A 22,837-nucleotide genomic window follows, 5' to 3' on the forward strand; every position below is an offset into this window, starting at 1 on the left:
ACACACTCATCACAACTGTGTCTCTTAGCACAAAAGATTTGGCATTGGGCGATTCACATTCACCTAATAGCACAGTATATCCCAGGAATTCAAAACCAGTTTGCCGACAATCTCATTCAAGATCACCAACAAACACACGAATGGGAGATTCATCCCCAGGTACTACAAAACTACTTTCTACGCTGGGGAACACCACAAATAGACCGATTCGCAGCAAAAGAAAACACAAAATGCCAAGACTTCGCGCCGAGGTATCCACCCCCTCAGTCCAAGGGCAATGCGTTACGGATGAGTTGGTCAGGGATATTTGCTTACGCTTTTCCCCCCTCTCCCACTCCTTCCTTATTTAGTAAACAAATTGAGTCAAAACAGACTCAAACTCATACTAATAGCACCAACCTGGGCTCGCCAACCGTGGTACACAACACTACTGGACTTGTCAGTAGTATCTCATATCAAACTACCAAACAGACCAGATCTGTTAACTCAACACAAACAGCAGATCAGACACCCGAATCCAGCTTCGCTCAATCTAGCAATCTGGCTCCTGAAGTGTTAGAATTTGGACATTTAGACCTTACACAGGAATGTATGGAGGTCATTAAGCAAGCTAGAAAACCTACTACAAGACATTGTTACGCAAACAAATGGAAAAGATTTGTTTATTACTGCCATAATAATCAAATTCAACCACTACATGTTTCCGCAAAAAACATTGTAAGCTATTTATTACACTTAAAAAATCTAAACTAGCATTTTCTTCTATAAAAATACATCTCACAGCAATATCTGCCTATCTGCAGATTACACATGCAACATCACTTTTTAGAATCCCAGTCATCAAAGCATTTATGGAGGGTTTAAAAAGAATCATACCCCGAGAACACCACCAGTCCCCTCGTGGAACCTCAATATTGTATTAACATGACTCAAGGGTCCACCATTTGAACCTATGCACTGCTGTGAGATACAGTACTTAACCTGGAAAGTAGCCTTCCTAATAGCTATCACATCTCTTAGAAGAGTAAGTGCAATACAAGCATTTACTATACAAGAACCCTTTATACAAATACATAACCATAAAGTGGTTCTCCGTACAAATCCCAAATTCCTACCAAAAGTTATATCACCGTTCCACCTAAACCAAACAGTGGAACTCTCAGTCTTTTTTCCACAACCAGACTCAGTAGCTGAAAGAGCCTTACATACTTTAGACATTAAAAGAGCACTAATGTATTACATTGATAGAACAAAACTATTTCGCAAAACAAAACAATTGTTTGTAGCTTTCCACAAACCTCATGCAGGAAATCCAAAATCCATACATACTCACTCCATTGCATGGGCACCTTTACTATATACACAACTCCTACCCCACCCTCTGCGGGGAAAACAATCTAAGATGGAGTCGACGCCCATGCGCAATGGAGCCGAAAGGGAGGAGTCACTCGGTCTCGTGACTTGAAAAGACTTCTTCGAAGAAAAACAACTTGTAACACTCCGAGCCCAACACTAGATGGCAGGATAATGCACAGCATGTGAATCTACAGCGTCCCATGCCACGAACAGATGTACACTGGGTAAGTGACATTTTCCATATAGATCAGCAAACCGCCCTCCCTCCCCCTTGGGGTTCAGGGAGAAAAACACACTAACTTCCAGAGTTTTAATTAGTTAGTGCTTTATTGTTGGCAACACACCCAATGCATTTTGACACCAGCCAGTGTCTTGGTCACAAGTAAGGGAAAAGATAAAATCTTTGACCAGGACGAACCTGGTTAGTGTATTGGGCACGCTCCAGTATGTTCAGCCTCAAATTGTGCCTAGGTGCCAGTCTACCACAACCATTGACTATCTTTGGCACTTTTTGTTTCTGAGTGCTATTCCTACTCAAACCTTAGAAATTCACATCTTTGGTTTCCCTTATTGGATTTTTGACATTTTGGTGTCATTTTGTTTATTACATTTTACTTTGTTTCTAATTTCGTTTAGTATAATTATAGTTTTGCATATTTACTTTATTACTGTTTCGGTACTGCGCTTTACACGTGGCCAGGTTCAGATTAATTTAGTGACTTTCAGGGTACACCCTGCAAAGGTTGTGATTTTTCCTTGAGCTTGAACAGGCAGTCAGCCTCATGACCCTTTGCGTCCACTTATTCGTGTGGGTACAAAAACAAGCATGTCTACTCATTCAGGCCTCTTCTGAGGTCACAGACAGCAGGTCCAGCCCTCTTCTGTTCTTGCCTAGAGGTATCTCATTTATCCCTAGCTCGTGGGTGGGAATGACTCATAGGCACGCCCTAACCAGTGAGGTAAACATTCCTGTGGCCAACCCTATCCACTTTGGGCATTTTCAAGATGGTGAATGTCTTGGGCTATGGGGTTGTGCTTGGAGAGGAGAGTGCACTAAAGTAATCTTACTCTCCTCCTACATTTAGCACTAAAATCCAATTTATGGCAGCCACATTACCCAAATAACCCCAGAAACAAAAGTCCAGTAAGACAAAACAACAGTGGATACACAAGATTTGTCTTGGCATTCTGTTCCTTTCCCTAGAAGTGTGCCCTAGTATTATATGTAAAACCTAGAGTCAGAAGTCTAATAGGACAAAAGCAGGGTCCTTCAACAGCCAGACAGTGAACTCACAAGAATTGTCTTTGCATCCTGTTTTTGTCCTTTCAAGCGTTACATGTGGCTTAGCAGACTTTGTCAAGTAGGCTTTGACACTGTGCTTCCAAAAGGAGGTCCACAGCCCCACCTCGCATAATATGCTGAGCACATTCAGGTCAGCCTATTGTTTGCTTTTAAGAAGTATTTCACACAGATTCAAGGCTAATTACTAGCGGAGAGCTGGAAGAATATTATGCTATTAAGCATTCTGGCAGTTCAGTCAGGTAAAGGATAACTTTCATTTTTATTAGAAATCAGACCTCATCACTGAATTCAATTTTTAATAACTATTAAAATAGGTATTTCATTATTTTTCTAGCTCGTTCTATACCAGTGATGCAATACTAGGCTAGCTAGCCTTTCTACAGTGACAATAGCTTTTGAGTGCTAGTCACTATAATGTCATTAACATTAAAATTGTGCATGTCCTACGTTTAAATATCATGCACCCTGCCTTGTGAGCTGCAAAGCCAAGATAGGAGTGACTTATTGTTATTTAAAAGGGAGGGTTTGAACTTTCAGAAGGGTTTATTTTGACAGGTCAGATTGTAGTTTTCACTCTGTTACTGTCAAGCTACAATGGTAAGCCTAAATCTGTATTTGCACTGATACTGTAGTGGAGGGCATAATAGGTGCTGCAGTTCACTAGTGGCAGGAAAAGGTGAAAACTTGTATGTCTGTGTAGAAAAGGTGGATTACCTACAGCCACAGTCTCCTGTGAGGTTGACAATTACCCAGGATACTCAGGGCACTGGGATCAATTGAGTAATTGACTCCGAAGCTTGAGGTGTCTAACAGGTGCAATGTAATTACCAATGGCTGAGATTATTTCAATCATTCAATCCATCACCTTTTTGTGTACTTCAGTAGATTAACTTGCACCACACCACCTCACCAGATGCGAGCTCTGCTTGACACATGGGTTTCCTAGTTTCTCTTAACCTTATTGTGCCAAAGTTTGTTCCTTGTCCAATCCACAAGCTGTATAAAGCTTTGCAACTACACATGTACACTTACCCATTGGAGAAAAGCCCAATCTAAAGGGGAGAATATTTCCAGGTGCCCTGTGGGTTTTGGTGTGGTGTCACAGATCTCTCTGAAACCAAAATCTCTTTGAATGAAAACAACTTGCATCTTTTATATCCAACACTAGTGGGCAGGTTTGTGCACAGCATGTGAATGTACATCACTAGAGGCTGACAACCTAGTAAAGTTTTTCCTTGCAATATATAACAATTAAGGACAGGATACAAAATAAGAGTTGCAATCTAGCAAAAGGAGCCGTTTGGTTGACAACTCCTGGGTTAACAAGGAGAGACGTCCAGGAATAATTTATTTGTATTTTATTTATTTTTTGGTAGTTTTATGTAGCGCAAACTTGACCCGAAGCTTTTGGAGTGCTTAACATGAGCACCAGTTACATTACACGAGGACCATTCATTTTTGGTAGGCATGAGGAGATTGAGTGATTTTCCCAGAATCACAGGATGTTGAGCCAATGCCAAGACTTGAACCTAGTTCCCCATTTCGAAAGTCTGCAGCACTGTCCGTTACACCACATCCTCTCTCCAATGTTTCCCCAGCAGCAGTCAAGCACGTCCTCCGTACCAGCATTCAAGACCAAATCATAAATATTACTTGTGCTTAAGGATATGCATTCAAAGTTAATCTGGCTAGTCATTGTCATAGTTGATGGATTTTTAGCCATTGATATCTCTAACATGGCTACCATATTGATGCTGAGGTGATGGGCATTTGTCTTATCATTGTATGGATCCCAGAGCAGGACATATCCTTTAGGGTAACAACTAGGATTGTCTTCTTACCTCGACTTCTAAGGGAGCCCACGTGGGAGACTTCCACTTATTAGGCCGTCAAGTCCTTAAGCTGGCTCGAGTGTTTTCACTGCGACAATGATCGATTTCCAAGTACCTGGATGACAAGCAAGCCAGGCCTGTGCAAAGGAGTATCCCATGCATTTGGATCAGGCTCTCTACTTGTGAGACATGCCCCACACACATACCATTGAGCATGCATTTTACCTGCTTTATACTTGTAATCTAAACCACTCATGCATCTCTTCCAAACCTGAATGTAAAACGGACAGAACAGTGCCTTGTGGGAAAGGCCCTAAAGATTATTGATAGACCATAGAACAGGGAAAGTAATTCTGGTATCAGTTTGTTACCATTCACCATGCACCATTCACCCACATAAACGCACCTGTACATTTAATGCATCATCTCAAGTTCTACAATACTACCACATCACAGAACCAGCAAATTAAAAACAGCTTAAGGCTTCACAAGTTTAAGGTGGCACATCAAGCCATTTGCACACATGGATAAAATACAGTAAGCAATCATAATAATATAACTTCCTGGTGCAGCCATTTTACAAATAATGTTTGAATAATGTTTGTCTATGCCATGCCCGTTATTCGTGTAAGATGAAATCTATAGAAACACACTAAAGCGATATGCCCCAATATAAGCATGCTCTGTGATCTCTCACCCTACATTTAAGCATTTTTCGACAAAAATAAAAGGATTGCGAAAATCAAAACAATTTTTTAAAAAACTGCTGCGTAAAGTGATTTACATATACAATAGGCATCTGACAATTGCAAGCTAAAAAATCACGTTTAGACCCCAGAAGTTCCCATTGGCAAGTGGGTCTTCAGAGTGTGTGTGTGGTGCATTATTAATCTGAGTGGAAGTGCATTGCACTTACCATGCTCCTTTGTGCTTACATCACGTAGCTCAAGGTAGTTTGTACAACTCTTGAAAGCCTTTCTACAGACTACCAGAAAGAAGGTACTTATCTGTAAAGTTAGTACTTAGCCATATTGTGCCTGAATACATAGAACATCGTGTCTGCCTTCACTTTGTGCCAACCTAATGATGTGCATATGTTTCTGAGCCCTGGAAATGGTTAGCACCCTTTTGGTTAGCTGACTGCACTCCAGAATAGGAAATGTGCATCCTGAGTAAAATTCATTACATTGCTCAGGTTTGGTCAATCCAGCAAACTATTGTGAATCGGATGTTCAGCAAGTGGGTTTGACCTCAGGTTGACGTTTTTGCCTCACGTTGAAATTGGAATTTCTCAATATGCATCTTTAATGTATAGAGAACAGGCTTTTCTGGAGGTGCATGGCTATTTTCTGTGACTGTTTATGCTATTCCACCTACTCACTGTATCCCCACAAATTCCTAGAACTTATTGTACAAAATGTTTTTGTAAACCCTAAATAAGCACAAAGTAAATCTCTAAAGTACAGTGTCTGACGAAAGGAAACTGTTCCTTTATAAAAAAGGGTAGATCTTTTTCCTAGCTAGCATGGGATTCCTTCATTCCTTCCTTAATGTAATGACCCTTAAATGTTTGGTGCCTGAGATCTGGGTCTCTAGTTAGTTGAGTCTTTTAGAAATGAATTCAGCTACATCGCACATATCAACAAAAAGAAAAATGTTAGAAATGCTTACTTGATATATTTTTACAATATTGTGTTGAAAAAATTTGAAATAACCGTATGGCCTCCGGTGACATTTAAGTTGTGACCCGGATGATAGCCATTCTCTTGGTTGTTACATAAACTTGCACATTTACTGAGCTGCTTACTTTCCCGTACCAATATGCAACATTTCACAAAATTATGGTAAAAGGTTGAATCTCTAGTTCCCTTATTGGCAAGGTAGTATCTAATTTCCCTAAACGTAAAGAGATGTATCCTCTTTTTGTTTGATAGCCCCACCTCTCCAGCTACAGAGACTCATTAACATTCATGTAAGACAAGACCAGTTACTGTATTGCCTAGTCTTTTAAGGCAGGCTTTCCAATTTAGTACTCTATCTGTTGACCACTAAAATTCAGTTGGGTTTGTTCTGCACTGCTGCATCTTCTTCAGCCATTGTTGGCCAAGTTAACTAGGTATTCATGAAACAAATAACATTTCTTACCATTGATCCGAATGGTTGGCCACTTCATTTGCCCTTGGACGATCAGCATGCCTCATCAAACTAAAAAGAGAAAACAACCCACCTCCACTTCAGGTTCCAATACTGGAATCCTTATAATGATTCTCTAGGCGTCCAGCTTAAACTTTATACATATAAAAACAATAATAAACATGATTGTTTTTATTTATAGACATACAAGTTATTATTCAATATCCTTATATATCTTATTTCATAAATAGAAGGGCCTAAATTTGTCCTTCCTATCGAAATCACTCATACCAGCTTACTCTCATCATGCCCACTGGTTAAAAAGTGGAAAAGTACAGACGGCCTAACAAATATTACTCACATGATCCTCCACTAATAAAGGAGAACAGTAACCTCAATTGTTAAATATGTTGCGCAAAAATAATTTTCCAAATTCGACTATTGACACTTTATGTTCATTCATTGTACTGCTATGAGTCAATCATAATATATTGAGCCCATCCTTAAATGAATCGTCCTCCAAATGTGTAACTCTATTTAATGTATGTTGTGGGATCCAGAAAGAGAAACATCAGGTAGTTATATCCGTCCAAGAATCATTCCGACACACGTTTCGGTGTTATGTGACCAGCCAGTCACACACCTTCTTCAGGGCACATAATATATCCACTCTCCCTAGTTAAAAGAAGTCTGGTGCTATCTTTGACAAATCTACTGCTCCTTTGCAGTAAAGATCTTTTTTAAAATGGCAAACCACAATTCTTGCCACAAATCGCGGCTTCTGATTAAAGCAAGATAAATATTTATGAGGAAGCCTCAGAATGATCCCATGGAGGGTGACTCCTCTAACTGGTGGCGTCCAGCTCATGAGCCTCTCCGTCGAGCAGCACGTCGTCTCGCCGTTTCTGAGCACTCCGACTGCACCTGACGCCCAGCATGCCTCATCAGCCCATTGCTGAGGCTCCTCTTTCCCTGTACCAGGACCTCAGTCATTATAAGAAATGTTAAGGGTACATTAACTGTTGTGTATATTTCTATTAGATGATGTTTGTTCAGCAGGTCTGCTGTGAAAACCTTGAAACGTTGAAAAAGCAATAAAAAGAATAGGTTCAATTTTCTTACAGTACATTTTTTTTACTTTGTTATAAATGCATTTGATAGAAATGAAATAATTCCAGCCTTCCCATACTGCTACAGCACGGGATCCAGTATTTCAGTTTGAAATAATTTTCTTTTTATTAAGCTTGCTACATTCAGAGAGTCCCGGGATAGTGAGGTGAAGAAACTTGAGACTTTGCAGGAGAAGGCTGATCAACTGGAGACGCTTGAAGAAAAGGTAAGAAGAATACATCTCTCTTGTATGCTCTAGAAGCCTCCAGTTTGCAGTTAGTAAGTTGCATACATAGATGGATTGAGTGTGATTTGATTGGCTTACAAAGGCTTCTTTTGTCAAACCTCACATATTTTGTTTGCCGAACTTCACGTTCAAGATTACATTCACTTCTTGCACCTCATCATCTAGAGTTACTGTGAGATCGTGTAAATGGAAGATGCATCAATTTCACTCTCTAATTATTAAGATGTACCACTTGCTCACTACACCATATTTGTTGTCGGAGTGCTCTAGGCAGATAAATATTTTTGTGTGCCTCAGTTCTACTCTGTGGTTGAAGAACATACTTTTGGCTATTGTGGTCAGTAGCAAAAATGTAATTGTTTACCAACTCCTTTAACATCTCAAAAGGCTCAACCTCATGTGGAATATTGCAATCCATATTTAATTCAACCCTGCCCATGGCCCCTGCACAGCTCCATCGTGTGTTAAATATTTTGTAATTCATATGCAGTCTCCGCTCCCACATGTTGTCCATTGTGCAGAAATGAACCAAAAGTACCTGTTGTAGCACTGAAAACCGACATGATGGCCGTAAACATGTGACGTTCTGTGTCTATGACCTGCCTTCCCAAAAATATGGCTTCGTCCTCCATATTCATTTCCTTTTGTATTAATGAAGGGATCTTCATAACATAGTGTTCATTTCTTGAAGGAGACTCATGTGGGTGTTGTTTCTACCTATCATTGTTCTTTGTTCTTTCTGAGACATTCTGAGCACTACTTGAAACATCACTTGTGTTTTTAGAAGTGTGCAGTTTTTAGAAATTAGTTTTGTTTCTTGGCTTCACTTACTGATTCTTAAAATCTGTGGTTCATCTTTTAAATTTCTATAAGCATCTGATTCTCATTTGCTGTTTTAATTCTCCAGGTCTGATTAACAGAGTAGCAGATTATCCTTGTTTCTAATATCCCAAGTCTTTCTGTTACATAATATACCTTATTGAATGTGAATGTTCTCTTCAGTAAAGGGGTTGGCTGTCTCATGCAATACATTTGTTTATTGTGCTATTGATTATCTCCGTGAGGGAGATACCAGTTACTTCAAATCTACTGTTTTCCTTGGTGTTAAAACAATTTTGACCACTTTGCACACATTCCACGAAAGAATGGTCTTAAAATGTAGGCCATAGGGGCAATTATCATTCAGAAAAGTCACCAAATTTTAACTCTCCCATGGTGCAGTGTACTTTATCCTCTTTGCAGTCCTGCACGCCTGGTGCGACATTGAGCTTCGAGGATTACATCAACATGGACTTCTGGCAGTGGTCCCTGGACAGACTGATCTTTGAGTCCTTGAATCCATACAGTATTTAGTTGCTGAGTAAAATTGTTGAGTTTGTTAGAAGAAATACACAAGGCTATACGGATATAAATTACCGAATAGTACAGCACAACTTTTCAATTCCACGCACAGGCCTTTCATCCTTAAGTAAACAAAAAAGTTCTTCCATTTACTCCCTATAATGAGGTTGTGATGATGCTTCAGCGAGTCTTAATATAATCATAAAAAATAACACTCATAGGTTGTCTTCTTTACTTAAGAAGCACAAATGTATTGCATCATGTGCAAGAATCCTCTTGGGAATTAAGCATCATCTGACTTAGTCTTCTGATGATAATTAACTTGTTCTCAAAATATTTGAAGGAGCCTTGGTCTTCAACATCCCAACAAGGCTGAGGTTGGGTAGTTCAAGGTCTCTATTTTCTAGTACTTTATTGTTGGATGATGCTGCCCAACTTTCAAGCAAGATTCGCTCTGGATTCAGGCCCTTTGGCTTTGTACGAAGGCTAGATGCTACCAATGATGACTGAATGACCAGTAAGTTGACTAAGAAATGCAGCAGACAACATATCACCTTCTTGAATAGAAATACCTTCCCCATTAACAATAGAGTCCAACTTTTCCAGCACCATACTGAGTTTATCGCATCCACTGCCTTTCAAATGTTACCTGCTATTAAATCTGAATCTAAGCGATCCATGTGGGTCCCTAGATGCCTAAATATGTGTTGTCCTCCAGACATCAGTGAGGAATTAACAGATCAAGCTATCAGTATCTTTATCTCCTAGTGGCAACAAGCAGGGATTATCCCAGCTAACCCAAGGCCTGAAATGTTGTAAAAAATGTTTAACAAATCCATCACATTGTAATTTGAGTTGCACAGTCTTAGAGATACAGCAGTATATCGTCTGCGTGCGAAAAGACTATGGCCCTCATTATGACTTTGGCGGTCTTCCTCCACCATATAATGGGTACTGCTGGATTCCCGTCACACTGTGGGTGGATATCCAGCAGTAGCCATGCTGGCGGGCGGTGGTGTTCTGGCGTTGCTACCACCTGCACCGCCCCACCAGAAGGACACTGCAAGCTGCATTAAGACCATTAATTCGGCCTTGCGGGGCGCTGCGGGCAGTAGCAGCGCCCCTTCCCTGCTGGACGACCTCCTCGCCGGACAAGGTAAGTCGGGTATTTGACTGGGGAAGGGGTTGCGAGGGTGGTGGGTGCATGTGTGTATGAATATGTGTGTGTGAATGTGTCTGTGAGTGTTGTGATGTATGCGTGGTTGTATGCGTTTGAGTGCGTGTCTGCATGTCAGTGTGTGAGTATGTTTGTGTGGATGCGCGCCTGAATGCATGTCAGTATGTGTGAGTGAATTTTGTGTATGGTGAGTGCGAGTGGATGCGCATCTGAAAGTGGAGGTGAATGGGCGTATGTGTGGTGCGTGTGGGTATGTGTGCATGTATGTGGGGAGGGTCCACAGTGTGTAGAGGGTGTGGAGGGGGTTAGATGCTGTGTGACGGGGTGTCTACCGGTGACAGGGAAGGAATTCCCTGTCACCAGTTGCCCTACTGCCATGGTTTTCATGGCAGTGCTACCGCCGCGGAAACCATGGCGGTAAGTCGGCTCCTAATGCCGCCGGCGGTCTTCTGTGGACTGCCAAGTCAGATATGAACATCTCTGGCCCGGTGGTTCATACCGCCATGGCGGTATGAGTGGAGATGTGGCGGGTTGGCATTGGCCAACCCGCCAATTCATACTGTGGCGATATACACCGCCAGCCTGTTGGCGGGGATACTGCACATTAACACCGCCAGGGTCCTAATGAGGGCCTGTGTTTAGTTGTCCACCCCAAATTGCCTAAAATAGCATGCCCATGTTTCTATAGCCTGAACTTTCTGATGGATACTTCAGACTGCAGATTCATTACCTTGTGAACATCCCCAGGTGAGAGAATGATCTAGAAGATTTTTACAGCATAACCCTGAGCGCTAGTAAGTTGCCCCTTGCACGCTGATGTTAGTTCCTTTTGGTGCCTTTGAACACAGAAGCTACCACCAAAATTGTTTCTTGTCAGTTGAGGAGTGTTTCTCAAAAGTATTGTTTTTTAGTGTGCAATGGAACATGTCCCTCCTAAGATTACAGGGTTAGGCCTTTTAGGGGCTGTCACAGACAGATGTGTATGACAGATCCCCATTAGCCTTCATGAGTCAGAAGGGCTCACCCCAGCCTTTTCCTGAGAAGCTGCAAGAATGTTTTGTTGCCTGTCAGTTTTGCTCCCATTTCCCTCTCGTAACTGTTGCAACCCAAATTTCCGGGACTGTTAGAGAGGCTGCAACAAGTTTAGGCTGTCAGAGAAGCCATATTGCAAATTTGTGACCCCCTTCCGTTTCCCTCTGGTGCTTCTATGGGTACCACAGTCAAATCTCTAATCTTTTCCAGTGCACCCAATACCAATTCATTTTGACCCTAACAAAAACACTGCTATTGCCTAGGAGCCGCTCTCCAATGTTTAAACCACTTTTTGGCTTAATTGAGGAAAAGAACACTTTGATGTAGTCCATTTATTAAAACAAGAAAAAGTTCAAAAAGCCAGTTCTGGTATTCTTTCTTCTATCTAATAGAAATTTCTAACTGCAGAGTCCCTACCTTTGATTTTTCCAGGCATCAGACTTGCTAGTATAAAAACATTTATCTGCAGCCCACCGCTAGAAGGATATGGCTTGGGTATCTAATCGAAGGCAAAGAATCTGCAGTTAGAAGTCTCGCTCAGGTCAATAAGTTACTAACCTTCGATAACACATTATCTGGTAGAGACTCTATCTAGCTGAAGATTCCTTACACCCACCCATACCTCTCCGCTCCACGGACTTGTTTACTAGGGTTAGGGTGATTTGTTTTTTTCAGGTCCCTAGTTTGGACACACACATGCACCAGTTCTTGTCATGGATCTGCACTTCTGGCGTGGAAGGTTTTGATAAAGTAACTGACACCCACGTGCCTGGGTGGTGCCTATAGTGGCGCCTGCAACATCACTTCCGGCACCAACTACATCACACAGAGCCGAATGGAGCCACCTGACAGCGTGCGCAAGTGGTATTGCTCAACAAAAGTTTTGAGATCCAGTCTGATGCCTGGGAAAATCAAAGGTAAGGATTCTGCAGTTAGAGTCTCTACCAGGTATTGCGTTACCAAAGATAAGTAACTTGTTCTTTTTGATTAAAGATACAACAAAAAGCCAGCACTTTTTGTTCCTTCTGACCACTGAACTTTTTTAGAGCGAGAGAATAATTCTATTCATCACATCAATTAAAAAAACAGACACCATCATTCCACGTTTATTTGTTTTTAAATGCAGTCACATGTTATCAAAGCCACATGAGCTCCACATGCTAGATGTCAGTCACATAACTCTAGTGGCTATACGTAAGTCACATCCACATTCTTATGCTCTCTCATGCAGTATGCATGCTAAAAGCTCCATGGCCAAGGCAGATAATGAGGGTACATCCTTGTATGGAACCTGTCTTTGTGGGCCATTGAGCTGAAATTACCTTCCCAGTTTTGACTCTCGCCAGTGGGCAGGAATACAACAACTTAATCCACCTGAGAAATACCAGGCCAATCCAGCTTCATTGTATTGGGCACTGTTGAAGTTTATTTGTAGTCCTTTTCGATCTTTTGAGTTTGACAAACCAGCCATCCTTGTTTAAGACACCTGTTGTGATGATTTTTTTGAAAGGCTTAACTTATATGCCCCCCTCCCCAAAAGCTCTGCTAATGCCACAATATCATAATTTAGGCCTTGTGTTTCTCAAGTGCTCCCCCTTCGAGCCACTGCACAGCTGTCATGTACTGTCTTTCTCATCATGATTGGTTCAGCTCATCACATGAATAGGCTTCAGGCTTTGTCAGTACGTAAACAGTGTGAAGAAAGGAACTGGCATCAGCGCGCAGGGCTGCAACCGCATTGCTTCAGTCTCGCTCTAATTTGGTGCCTGTGTATAGTTAAAAGGCGAGGAATCTTTGGTTAAATAGAGTACCACCAGAAAGAACTTCAGCAAAGGTAAGTAACATGTTCAACAGTAAAACAGTTCCATCAAGTATTCCCTGTAGCATTACGTATTGTATTCATAACTATTGTGCTCACATCTACCAGAGTCCTGTCTTACACAAATGAGGATCCTGTGGGCATCGGCATAGTACTCATTGAAGAACACTTTCCATATCTATCTTTTCTCTAGTTTGGAGGAATCCACTCTACAGAGGTCTCTATCTGGCAGAAAGGCTACATGCAAGATCATTTTTTATTGCTTCTTTCAAGTTAATAATATGTATCTTTTGAGTATCTCTGTACCCCTATCGGTGAGTAAAACCACTCAGGGAGGTACAATCTGGCAAAGGTGTCATTGTTTGACTCTATTAGGTCAGCCTTGTTTGTAGTCATACATTAAATCCTTTCCTGTAATTCCAGTCAGGGATCATTTGTTTTTTCCATCTGCCACTTGCGGGGATTTTAGTGGCCAAGTCACACTTGTCAAACCTATTGTCCTGACTAGGTGAGATTTAACCTCTACTTCATGTGTGTTACTGGTGTAAATGTGCCTCCCATTACCAAGTTTAGAAACTACAAGCTAGTTATAGCAACGTACACGTAGCATAGTTGCAAAGTTTTTATTTTTTACCTCATGTCTGGTAATAATGGCATGTTTAGGAAGAGGGTGGGACAGATGATGTAAAAGTAAGGACACATTAATAGCTATAGTGTCATTTATATTAATAGCCAATCACCCTGTCTCTCCCCTCCCTCCTTTTTTTGCCCATCATGTCTTCCACTCATACCTTCCTCTTTTCATATCATATTTAACATATGTTAAAAATGTGTGAAATATGTAAATGTGAGGCAGACATAATAAAAATTTAAAAAAATAAACAGTAGTCAATGAGGACTGAAGGCCTGTATTTTGTCAGTAGAAATAGTAACCTGCAACTGAAATGTGCAAGAACCTAGAGGGAAACTTCAAGCTTTTAAAAAGAATTAAGACTGAAAAAAACAAAAGAAGAATAGAGTGACAACAAGCTTGGTGAGAGGGCGCACAGTGTAACATGTGAACAGTAAGGTGATGTATGGGTGTGCTACACTTGGGGCTGTGGAAGGGCTACAACAGTGGTTCTTAACCTTATGACTTCTGAGGACCCCCTCTGAATCAATCCTGGAAGCCAGGGACCCCCGACTAAGCAATCACTAGGATTTCAACCTCAAAACAAAATACACAAATAAAGCCAGTATATATAAAAAAAATCTATAAAATAGGGAATATTTTATTTAATACACAAACAAAAAATATGGTAAAACCAACATTTTAATGGGAAAGTTGGAGCTTTTCAAAATGTAGTTTTATCTCTAAAAGACAAAATGATATGCTGGACTCTAGCATCACTTTGTCCTTTTTTTGCGCCCAATGAGGCCTTTTTGTAGGCATGTACCAGTGCTTCAGTTGAGACCACCAATTGCCCATACTAGATTCCGTTTGCTGTACTTGTGCTGCGCTGCTCCCACAAATCAAGATAAGGATGCCAACTGAATTTTACAAAGGTTTCCTAACAATAAGTTTTGCCTTTTATGCATATATCATTTTTCATATGGTTTTAATATTTAATTTTCTAATCAACCGTGGACCCCCTGAATGGGCGTTGCGAACCGGCCAGGTGTCCACGGACCATATGTTAAGACCCAGTGGGCCACAAGGTTGGCTTTATATGGAAGTGGAGGAGTGAAGAGGGTCAGTGCATCTTATTAACAGATAGGTTAACTCTGGCATAACCATGCAGTCCCCTTGCTGGTGGTTGCGAAAATATTGTAGTAAATTGAATGCATTATTTGAAATTTGAACTACTATCTCTCGTGAGACACCAAAATAGGGGATGATCAATAGCATACTACAGAAGAAAACAAGAGTCCGCGTGGTAATTCTTGCATGATTTAGAACTGAGCCTTTCTGGTTCCCTCAGGCTCTTTATCAGTGTGATGTAATCACTATCGATGTATAGTAATAGAATGTAATGAAAGCTTGGTTTAACGGGTAAACCAGTGGTATAAATACGTGATTTACAACTCCATGTGTGGCCTAGTTATTCAGCGTGTACCTGGCTGGGGAAGAGGCTACAACTGGGGATGAGACATTGGATAAGGAACCCGAAGAAGAAAGTGCTCTCCTGGAGAGTTTGCCTCAGTCCAAGCAAACTGCTTGTGCGTGCCATATGTGCCTTTGTAGAAGTGCTGAGTCAACGATTGGTGTATGTGGAGTCAAAGCGCAACTCCAGCCGTTGTGAAGCGTATGAGTGGAAAGAGACCTCCACGAAAAAGTCTATGCATCATTAGTAAAGAAAATACAACCAAGATCCAACAAAAAGCTACAGAGCTGCCACACAAAATAAAGCTATACAATATACGGGGCGTTAGCACTGAATGCTGATTCAACCAGGTTTACCAAGCGCAGTTAAAGACAATTATCCAATACCAAATAGTACTGGCTGACAGAACTAGTAAAATAGAAGCATACTGTACTTACTCTTACCTGAGGCTTCATAAGTGTAGCTTATGACCTCAGCACCTAGCGGGGGCCTAAGAAAAAGCACTGAGTTTGTGTTTACTGAGCTGTCCAATACCTGAAGAGGAATACCATCAAAGCTGCAGGGTGATGGCAAAGAACAACTCCAGAGGTCTCCACGAGTGAAGGGGCTCCGATGGAGACCAAGAAGAAGGTCAAAACTCCAAGGGCTGTCCTGGATGACCCAGAGGCTGAAACATTGTCAGGCCTCAGTGTTGATGCAGACTTCCAGGGACAGTTGAGTATTTGACAGAGCTCCACCCTCGATGCTTATCACTAACTAACAGGTACAATGCTGCCACCTTCCTCAAACCACAACAACCACCATTCAGCACTGCCAAAAAGCACAATATTGGCAATAGATAGACTGCATAGATAGAGACATTTGAAGATTTCATAGAAGCACTTACTTGAAGAGACTGATGAAGAGTATCAGATATCTCAAACCTCTCGCTGGTGATGGTGTGAAAGAAGTCATAGTTAAAATGCCAAGAACTGACGAAGAAGTCACATACCGCCAGATTAAAAATGCGTTGAATATCAAGTTTAATCCAGTACTAAACGTTGACTATGAGCGACATGTTTTTAGTCTAGAATGTCAAAGAGTTGGCAAAACAATTGATCAATTCGTGAAAAGACTTAACACACTCATCAAACACTGTGTGAGTTTAATTATTTTAATGATGAAGAGGGCATGAGGCTTAGAGTGATGGCTAAATGTTTGACCAATTCATTCAAACGCTGAATGCTGAGAGAAACTCTTAGTCTGGAGCAAGTGTTGATGCCTGCCATAGCTGAGGAACGTGCTTAGAGACAGGATGCCGACATGGAGGCCGAAGGTGCCCAGAGCAAGTCAGTCATGAGTGTGAAAAGTAATTCCAACCAAAAGATTGAAGGACACAAAGTGATGTTTACACGCAAAAAGAAGTTGTGCTTTAGATGTGGATTTGCGTTTCCACACAAATGGAAAGTGTTCGGCCATTGGTCAATTATGCAAAGGCTGTGGTAAAGAGAACCTTTTTGTGACAATGTGTAGAGCGAAGGAAAAAGTAAGTGCGTGAAAGTGTGGAGACAAAATGACCACCAGAATGTTTATCAAACAGTTCTTCAGCCTCATTAATAAGTGAAAGTGAAGAAAGTGATAGTGCCATGTCAATGCTTCCCTCAGAAAAACATGCACATGTCGGACTGGACGCACATGAGGAGAAAAGTCAACTTGTCAAAGTAACAAAATCATACAAACACTGTCAGTTTGACTGTGGTATGGGCTTGTGAACTTTTCCTGTACGGAAAACATTTTATGCTGGCATCTGATCATCAAGGTTTACTGACCATCTTAGGCAATCCAAAGCCAAGATGCCTCCCCAAATCGAACAATCGGGACTATAATTGCAGAAGTATGATTATACAATTGTGCATCAACCAGGAAGGGATCAAAATCCGCTGACTACTTTTCAGGAGTGCCTATTCAAGGTTGTGGTACTCCATCCAAAACAGCTGAGGCCTACATCAATTGTATTGTTAAGTCAAGTACACCAGCTGATGTATCGTTAGCCCAGATTGTCACTGCTACGAGTCTGTGACCTTCTAAAGTTAAAAGACATAGGGCCAGATGTAGCAAATTCCCAAATTGCGACTTGCAATTTGCGAGTCCCTGCGACTCGCAAATTGAAAGTCGCAATTTGGGATGCAGAAAGGTGTCTCAGACACCTTCGGCGAGTCGCTATGGGGTCGCAAAGACCCACCTCATTAATATTAATGAGGTGGGTCGCAATTTGCGACCCCATAGCGATTCAGGGCACTCACGGGGATGGAGGCCTGCTGTAGTCCGCAGACCTCCATGTCCGTGACTGCTTTTATATAAAGCAGTTTTTTTTTTTTTCAAAGTGCAACCCGTTTTCCTTTTTTGGTCCAGACACAAAGGGGAAGGGGTCCCATGGGGACCCCTTCCCATTTGCGACTGGGTTACCATCCACTTCAAGTGGATGGTAACTGTGCTTTCATTGCGGTCGCAAATGAAATTGCATACCAGTGCGACTCGCAAATAGGAAGGGAACACTCCTTCCTATTTGCGACTCGGAAATGCATTTTGCGAGTCGGTTCCGACTCGCAAAATGCATTTCACATAGCAAAGTGTCTTTAGCGACTCGCAAATGGCGATTTTCGCCGTTTGCGAGTCGCTAAAGCTTTGCTACATCTGGCCCATATTTACATATCAGTCTTGGAGTAAACATGTTTGACCTTTCAGTAATGATGGTGAATATCAAAGTATAAAATGTTAAAGATGAATTGTCCCTAACTTAGGAAGGAGTTATATTGAGAGGATCTCGAATCCTAATTCCAGAGAGTCTGCGACCAAAGGTGATAGAAGTAGTTCACGAAGGACATCGTGGCATCGTTGCTACAAATGGAGCTTTCCAAGTCCAAATTTGGTTTCCATACTTGGAAGAAAGAATTTAAAATGAACGCAAAGCCTGTCACGTATGCAAATGCCTGCTACCAAAGCCACTCAACATACTCTGAACATGTCAGAACTCCCTAAACATGTCTGGGAGAGAATAGCCATCGATTTCCTTGGTCCACGTGATAATGGATATCATTTAATGGTGATTGAAGATGAATATTCACGTCTTCCTTTGGTCAAAGATCTCTCATCCATGACACGAGTGAGTTACTGAAAAACGTGATGGCATCTTTGCAACTTAGGGCTTACCAGCCATTGTGAAGTCTTACAAAGGTCCACCCTTCAACAGCACAGAATTTCTGGAGCATGTGAACATAAACCATCAAAAGATCACACCCATCACAGGCCAATGGACTTATTGAGCGTTTTATGAGTATGCTAAAGAAAGCAGTGCAGAGTGCAACTCTTGATAAGCTTAGTCTAAAAACAGTACTGAACTCTACGAGCTTATCGTTCGACACACCACTCGACCACAGGTGAAAATCCTGTGAATTTGATGTTCTGGAGAGCAATGGCAGTAAAGATACCCCAATGGACCACAGAAATAAATAGTAATGAAAACCTGATTTGTACATGGGACTTGGTTCAAAAAACAGAAAATGAAAGTGTAAAATTAAAGTCTATGCAGACAAGTAGCAACATGCTAAAGATCGTTCATTCCAAACAGGAGATTTGGGGATCGCTTGAGAGTTACAGAAAAGAAAATCCTTATTATGCTGAACCTTTTAATGTTGTGACTACTAAAGGGCACATGGTGACTGCCCTATGTTCTGGGGAGTCCCTTACCAGAGACTTCTCACTTCAGGCCTGTTTCATAGGCCTTCAACTCAAGATGGGGAAAGGCAGATTCTGAAAACTCAATGACTATTGCTGATTTCTTTCCATCATTGGAAATCTCTGACATTGAAGATGACCGTTTGCAATTTCCAGTAACCAGATCGGGTTGACAGATCAAAGTGGCAAGAAGAATAATTGAAGAGATATAGTTGTGTATGTTTCTATTTATGTAGATATTTGTTTCTGTCGCACAATGTTCTAAAAATTTGCAGTTTTTCATTTAACAGAGGTGTAAATGTAGTGTACTGCATCATTTAGAACAAAACCTTTCTGCCTTCCAGAGGACTCCATATCAGTGTGACGTAAGCGCTGGGGATAGAATGTAATGATAGCTTAGTTTAGAATGTGGGAGTTCACAGGTGCATACACGAATGAAAAAGTGTGATTTACAGCTCTGTGTGTGGCCTAGTTATTCAGCAGTTACCAGGCTAGGGAAGACGCTACACCCTTCAAGCTTGTGATTCTGCTATCACCTCAAGTTTTGCCTGACTTCAGAAAGGTCTGGTCAACCCTCTGATTGTAGGCCATAGTAAATAAATTGGACTTCGTTGAGGCCAAAATAACCTTGATTAAAAGTACATTGGAGGTTTTCCAAATTAACAGCTCAAACGTACAAAGGAGCATCCATGGCATTACCTAGGCTAAAGCTAAGAGCAGCTAAGCTAAGAACATGAGTTGCACATTGATAAGCAGTTCACCACCAGATGATAAGATAGGCCACCTTGAGGGTAATAGATTGATAATTGGGAAGTTTACACAGAGTGTGGTGGCGCTGCCTGCCCTTAATTAGCTTCTGAAATATCCCAGACTGTGCACTGAACAGGGTGAACACCCCACAAAAACCCTGTAGTCAACAACAGATTGCTGATTTGTACAATTTATATACTCAGGCACACATTCTGCTAGTATTCATTATTAGTCCTTTTTTGTTTTGTAAAGTATAACCAGTATTTATTAAATAATGTTTATTTGTTCATGGTAAATCTTTTGATGTAGTTCTATTATAACTTATCAATATCCAATCAAGCCTTTTCGGCATCCCCACCAAGCCAACACGTGTTTCGTCTGGGATATCTCCCAAAAGACTTCATCAGGGCTTCTCTTATTCATAGGTCACCTGTTTTTAATCAATTCGATGATTTTTCTGACGATAAGCTTATTCTTCATGTATTGTTAGCCACAATGCCTTATATTTATTGTGCTCTGTATATCTGTTCGTCTCGTTCTAATCCATAATTCACTCTGCTGATGCGAATACGCTCATCTCAACACCTTGAGGGTAAACCTATGGCAGGAAATCTAAGAGCCCTATGCTGTGTAGCAGAAAGGGAGGAAGACCAGAAAATACTATGGAGCGCTTTAGTAAGTTTGAACATTTAGATGATGCCCAGTATTTGCAACCTTACGGTGTCCTGATTCTACGGCTGCTACTTTCAAGAGTTAAGTCTACTATCATGGGAAATTAATCTCCTTGTTTCCTGATCTGTGCCACAGGCTGTCACTGAGTAAAAGGCTTTTACTATATGTGACTAAAGACAGGATAACAGAATTAACAGACTAAAAGCAGTCAACAATCAAGCGTGAACATTTAGTGATGTAATTTTTCTTCACCATTTCAGAAGCTGCTTTAACCCCTGGTATGATTCCAAAAATAGGTAAAGGAAAAGGAGGGAGGGGTGTGCATATATGGAAAATATTTTTATATTAAAGATAATTTGGACCCACAACAGAATGAGCAATATGCCCCTGCAGTGTCAAGGTCCATTCTTGGACATTGTAAGTGCAGTGTAGCCATATTAAGTACAAGGGCTGGGAGTTTGTCATTACGAACTCCACAGCTCCATGATGGCTTCATTGAATGTTGGGAAGTTTGGTATTAAACTTCTCAGCTCAATAAACCCACACATATGCCAGTGTTCAATTTATTGCAAAAGGCACACAGAGGGCATCTTAGAGATGCCCTGCAAAATTCTCCCAACTCTTTAGTGTATGGCTGACCGGTCTATGCCAGCCTGCCACTACCAGACGAGTTTCTGACCCCATGAGGTGAGCCTTTGTGTTCATGGGAGTCTGGGACAAAGCTCGCTCTGGGTGGAGGTGCTTCACACCACCCCCTGCAGGAACAGCAACCCTTGGTGATGAGCCTCAAAGTCTCCTCCCTTTTGTTTTGTTGCCTCAGGGTACCTCATCTAGTGGAGACGCCCGGCCCCCAGACCAGGCCCCACATTTGGCGTTAGGTCTATCGGGAAAATTAGTAAACACCAGGAGGAGTGTGCACCCCATCTGGGACCACCCGTAGGGTGCCAAGAGCTGAGGTAAACCCCGTCTTGCAGAATTCTCCATCTTGTTTTGGGGGATGTTAGCCAATAGGGTTAGGAATGTGCCCCGGTTCCCAAAGGGAGTGGGCAAAGGAAGGGTGTAGCCACCCTCTGGGTCAGTAGCCAACTATGACCTCTGCACACGGCCGGCACTGTGTTGCTGGTGGTGCACCCTTGTTGTCTTCCTAAACTTTGCCCTGTGGACCCCCTGTATATTTATACAAATATATTTTTTATACATAAACATTGGCCTTGAGTTAGTCATTGAGTGTGTACCTCATTTCTTGACTGTGTGTGTACAACAAATGCTTAGCACTAGCCTCTGATAAGCCTAGCTGCTCGACCATGCTACCACAAAAGAGAACATTATTATTATCTACTTCTGGAAGCATTTAAAATACAAACAGGTGTCATTGCAGTCTTCCCTGCGAAACCCCTCAAAGAAAGTTGACATGACAACACCAAATTCGAGGCATTGGGAAAGACATATGAAGTATGTATTCTTGCTGTTAGTGTGGTTGGGGAGAAAATAATTGAAGGGAAAATGCCTAGTCGGATGTAGGTGCGGACAAGGAACAGAGTTGCAGAGACTGGTAGAGGGGAAAGGCTATGCTGGCACTTCATCTGGTCTACTCTTTTCACTGTTATTGTAGGCGATGTGGCTCTTTTGCTCTGTTATATATGACCTACCACATATAAAGAGGAGAGTATTGGGGTTAAGAAGATTTACAGACCAGTAATATTGGTCTGTATTATAAGTTGTACAATTCAGTATTTAAAGCCTCATTTCGCACTGCTAATCTGTTTTAACATCCAAACAAATATGGCAGCTGTATTGTATCAGGTCTCTAATCTGTGATGCTCCTTTTACACAGTATGCTACTCTACAAGCTCGCACGGTTGCCATGAAGGAACAATATGAAGGGCAGGTGAAGGAACTGGAGAAGAAGGCGTCCTCCACTGATGCGAAGACTGAGGTTGCTGTGTCTCAGTCTCATGATACAACAGGAGAGGTAGGGCCTGGATGGTTTGAAGTAGATTTTAAAATGACTGTTTTCCATTGGGAGAACCTTTTGAAGTTGAAAACAGTTGTCTCATTGGCCTAAGTACATGTGGTTACTGCAGATAGAAATGTTGGCATTTCGCATTGCAAAGAGATCTACATCTGTGTAACTTAGTAAGAAAAGACCTGTTGGTTACAGAGTAGTAGCCCATTTAAGAAAATGACCCTATTTTCCATTGCAAGTGTTCTCTGAACTTTAAAATGTTTTCTCTTCTTATCCAAATATACAATATTTATGGGAGAGC

General features: G+C 41.5%; 1 protein-coding gene across 2 annotated transcripts in view; it reads left to right on the top strand.

The window, feature by feature from the left end:
• Nucleotides 1-22,837, top strand: part of FKBP15 (FKBP prolyl isomerase family member 15) — a 353,417-nt gene that overhangs the window by 272,593 nt on the left and 57,987 nt on the right. For both annotated transcript variants that reach the window (XM_069241370.1, XM_069241371.1), the window contains exons 24-25: nt 7,868-7,960; nt 22,405-22,542. In XM_069241370.1, coding sequence (XP_069097471.1) covers nt 7,868-7,960; nt 22,405-22,542 — 231 coding nt within the window. The remainder of the gene's footprint in view (nt 1-7,867; nt 7,961-22,404; nt 22,543-22,837) is intronic.

The sequence above is a fragment of the Pleurodeles waltl genome, chromosome 6 (genome assembly GCF_031143425.1).
Source record: "Pleurodeles waltl isolate 20211129_DDA chromosome 6, aPleWal1.hap1.20221129, whole genome shotgun sequence".
In the NCBI taxonomy this organism is placed as follows: Eukaryota; Metazoa; Chordata; class Amphibia; order Caudata; family Salamandridae; genus Pleurodeles; species Pleurodeles waltl.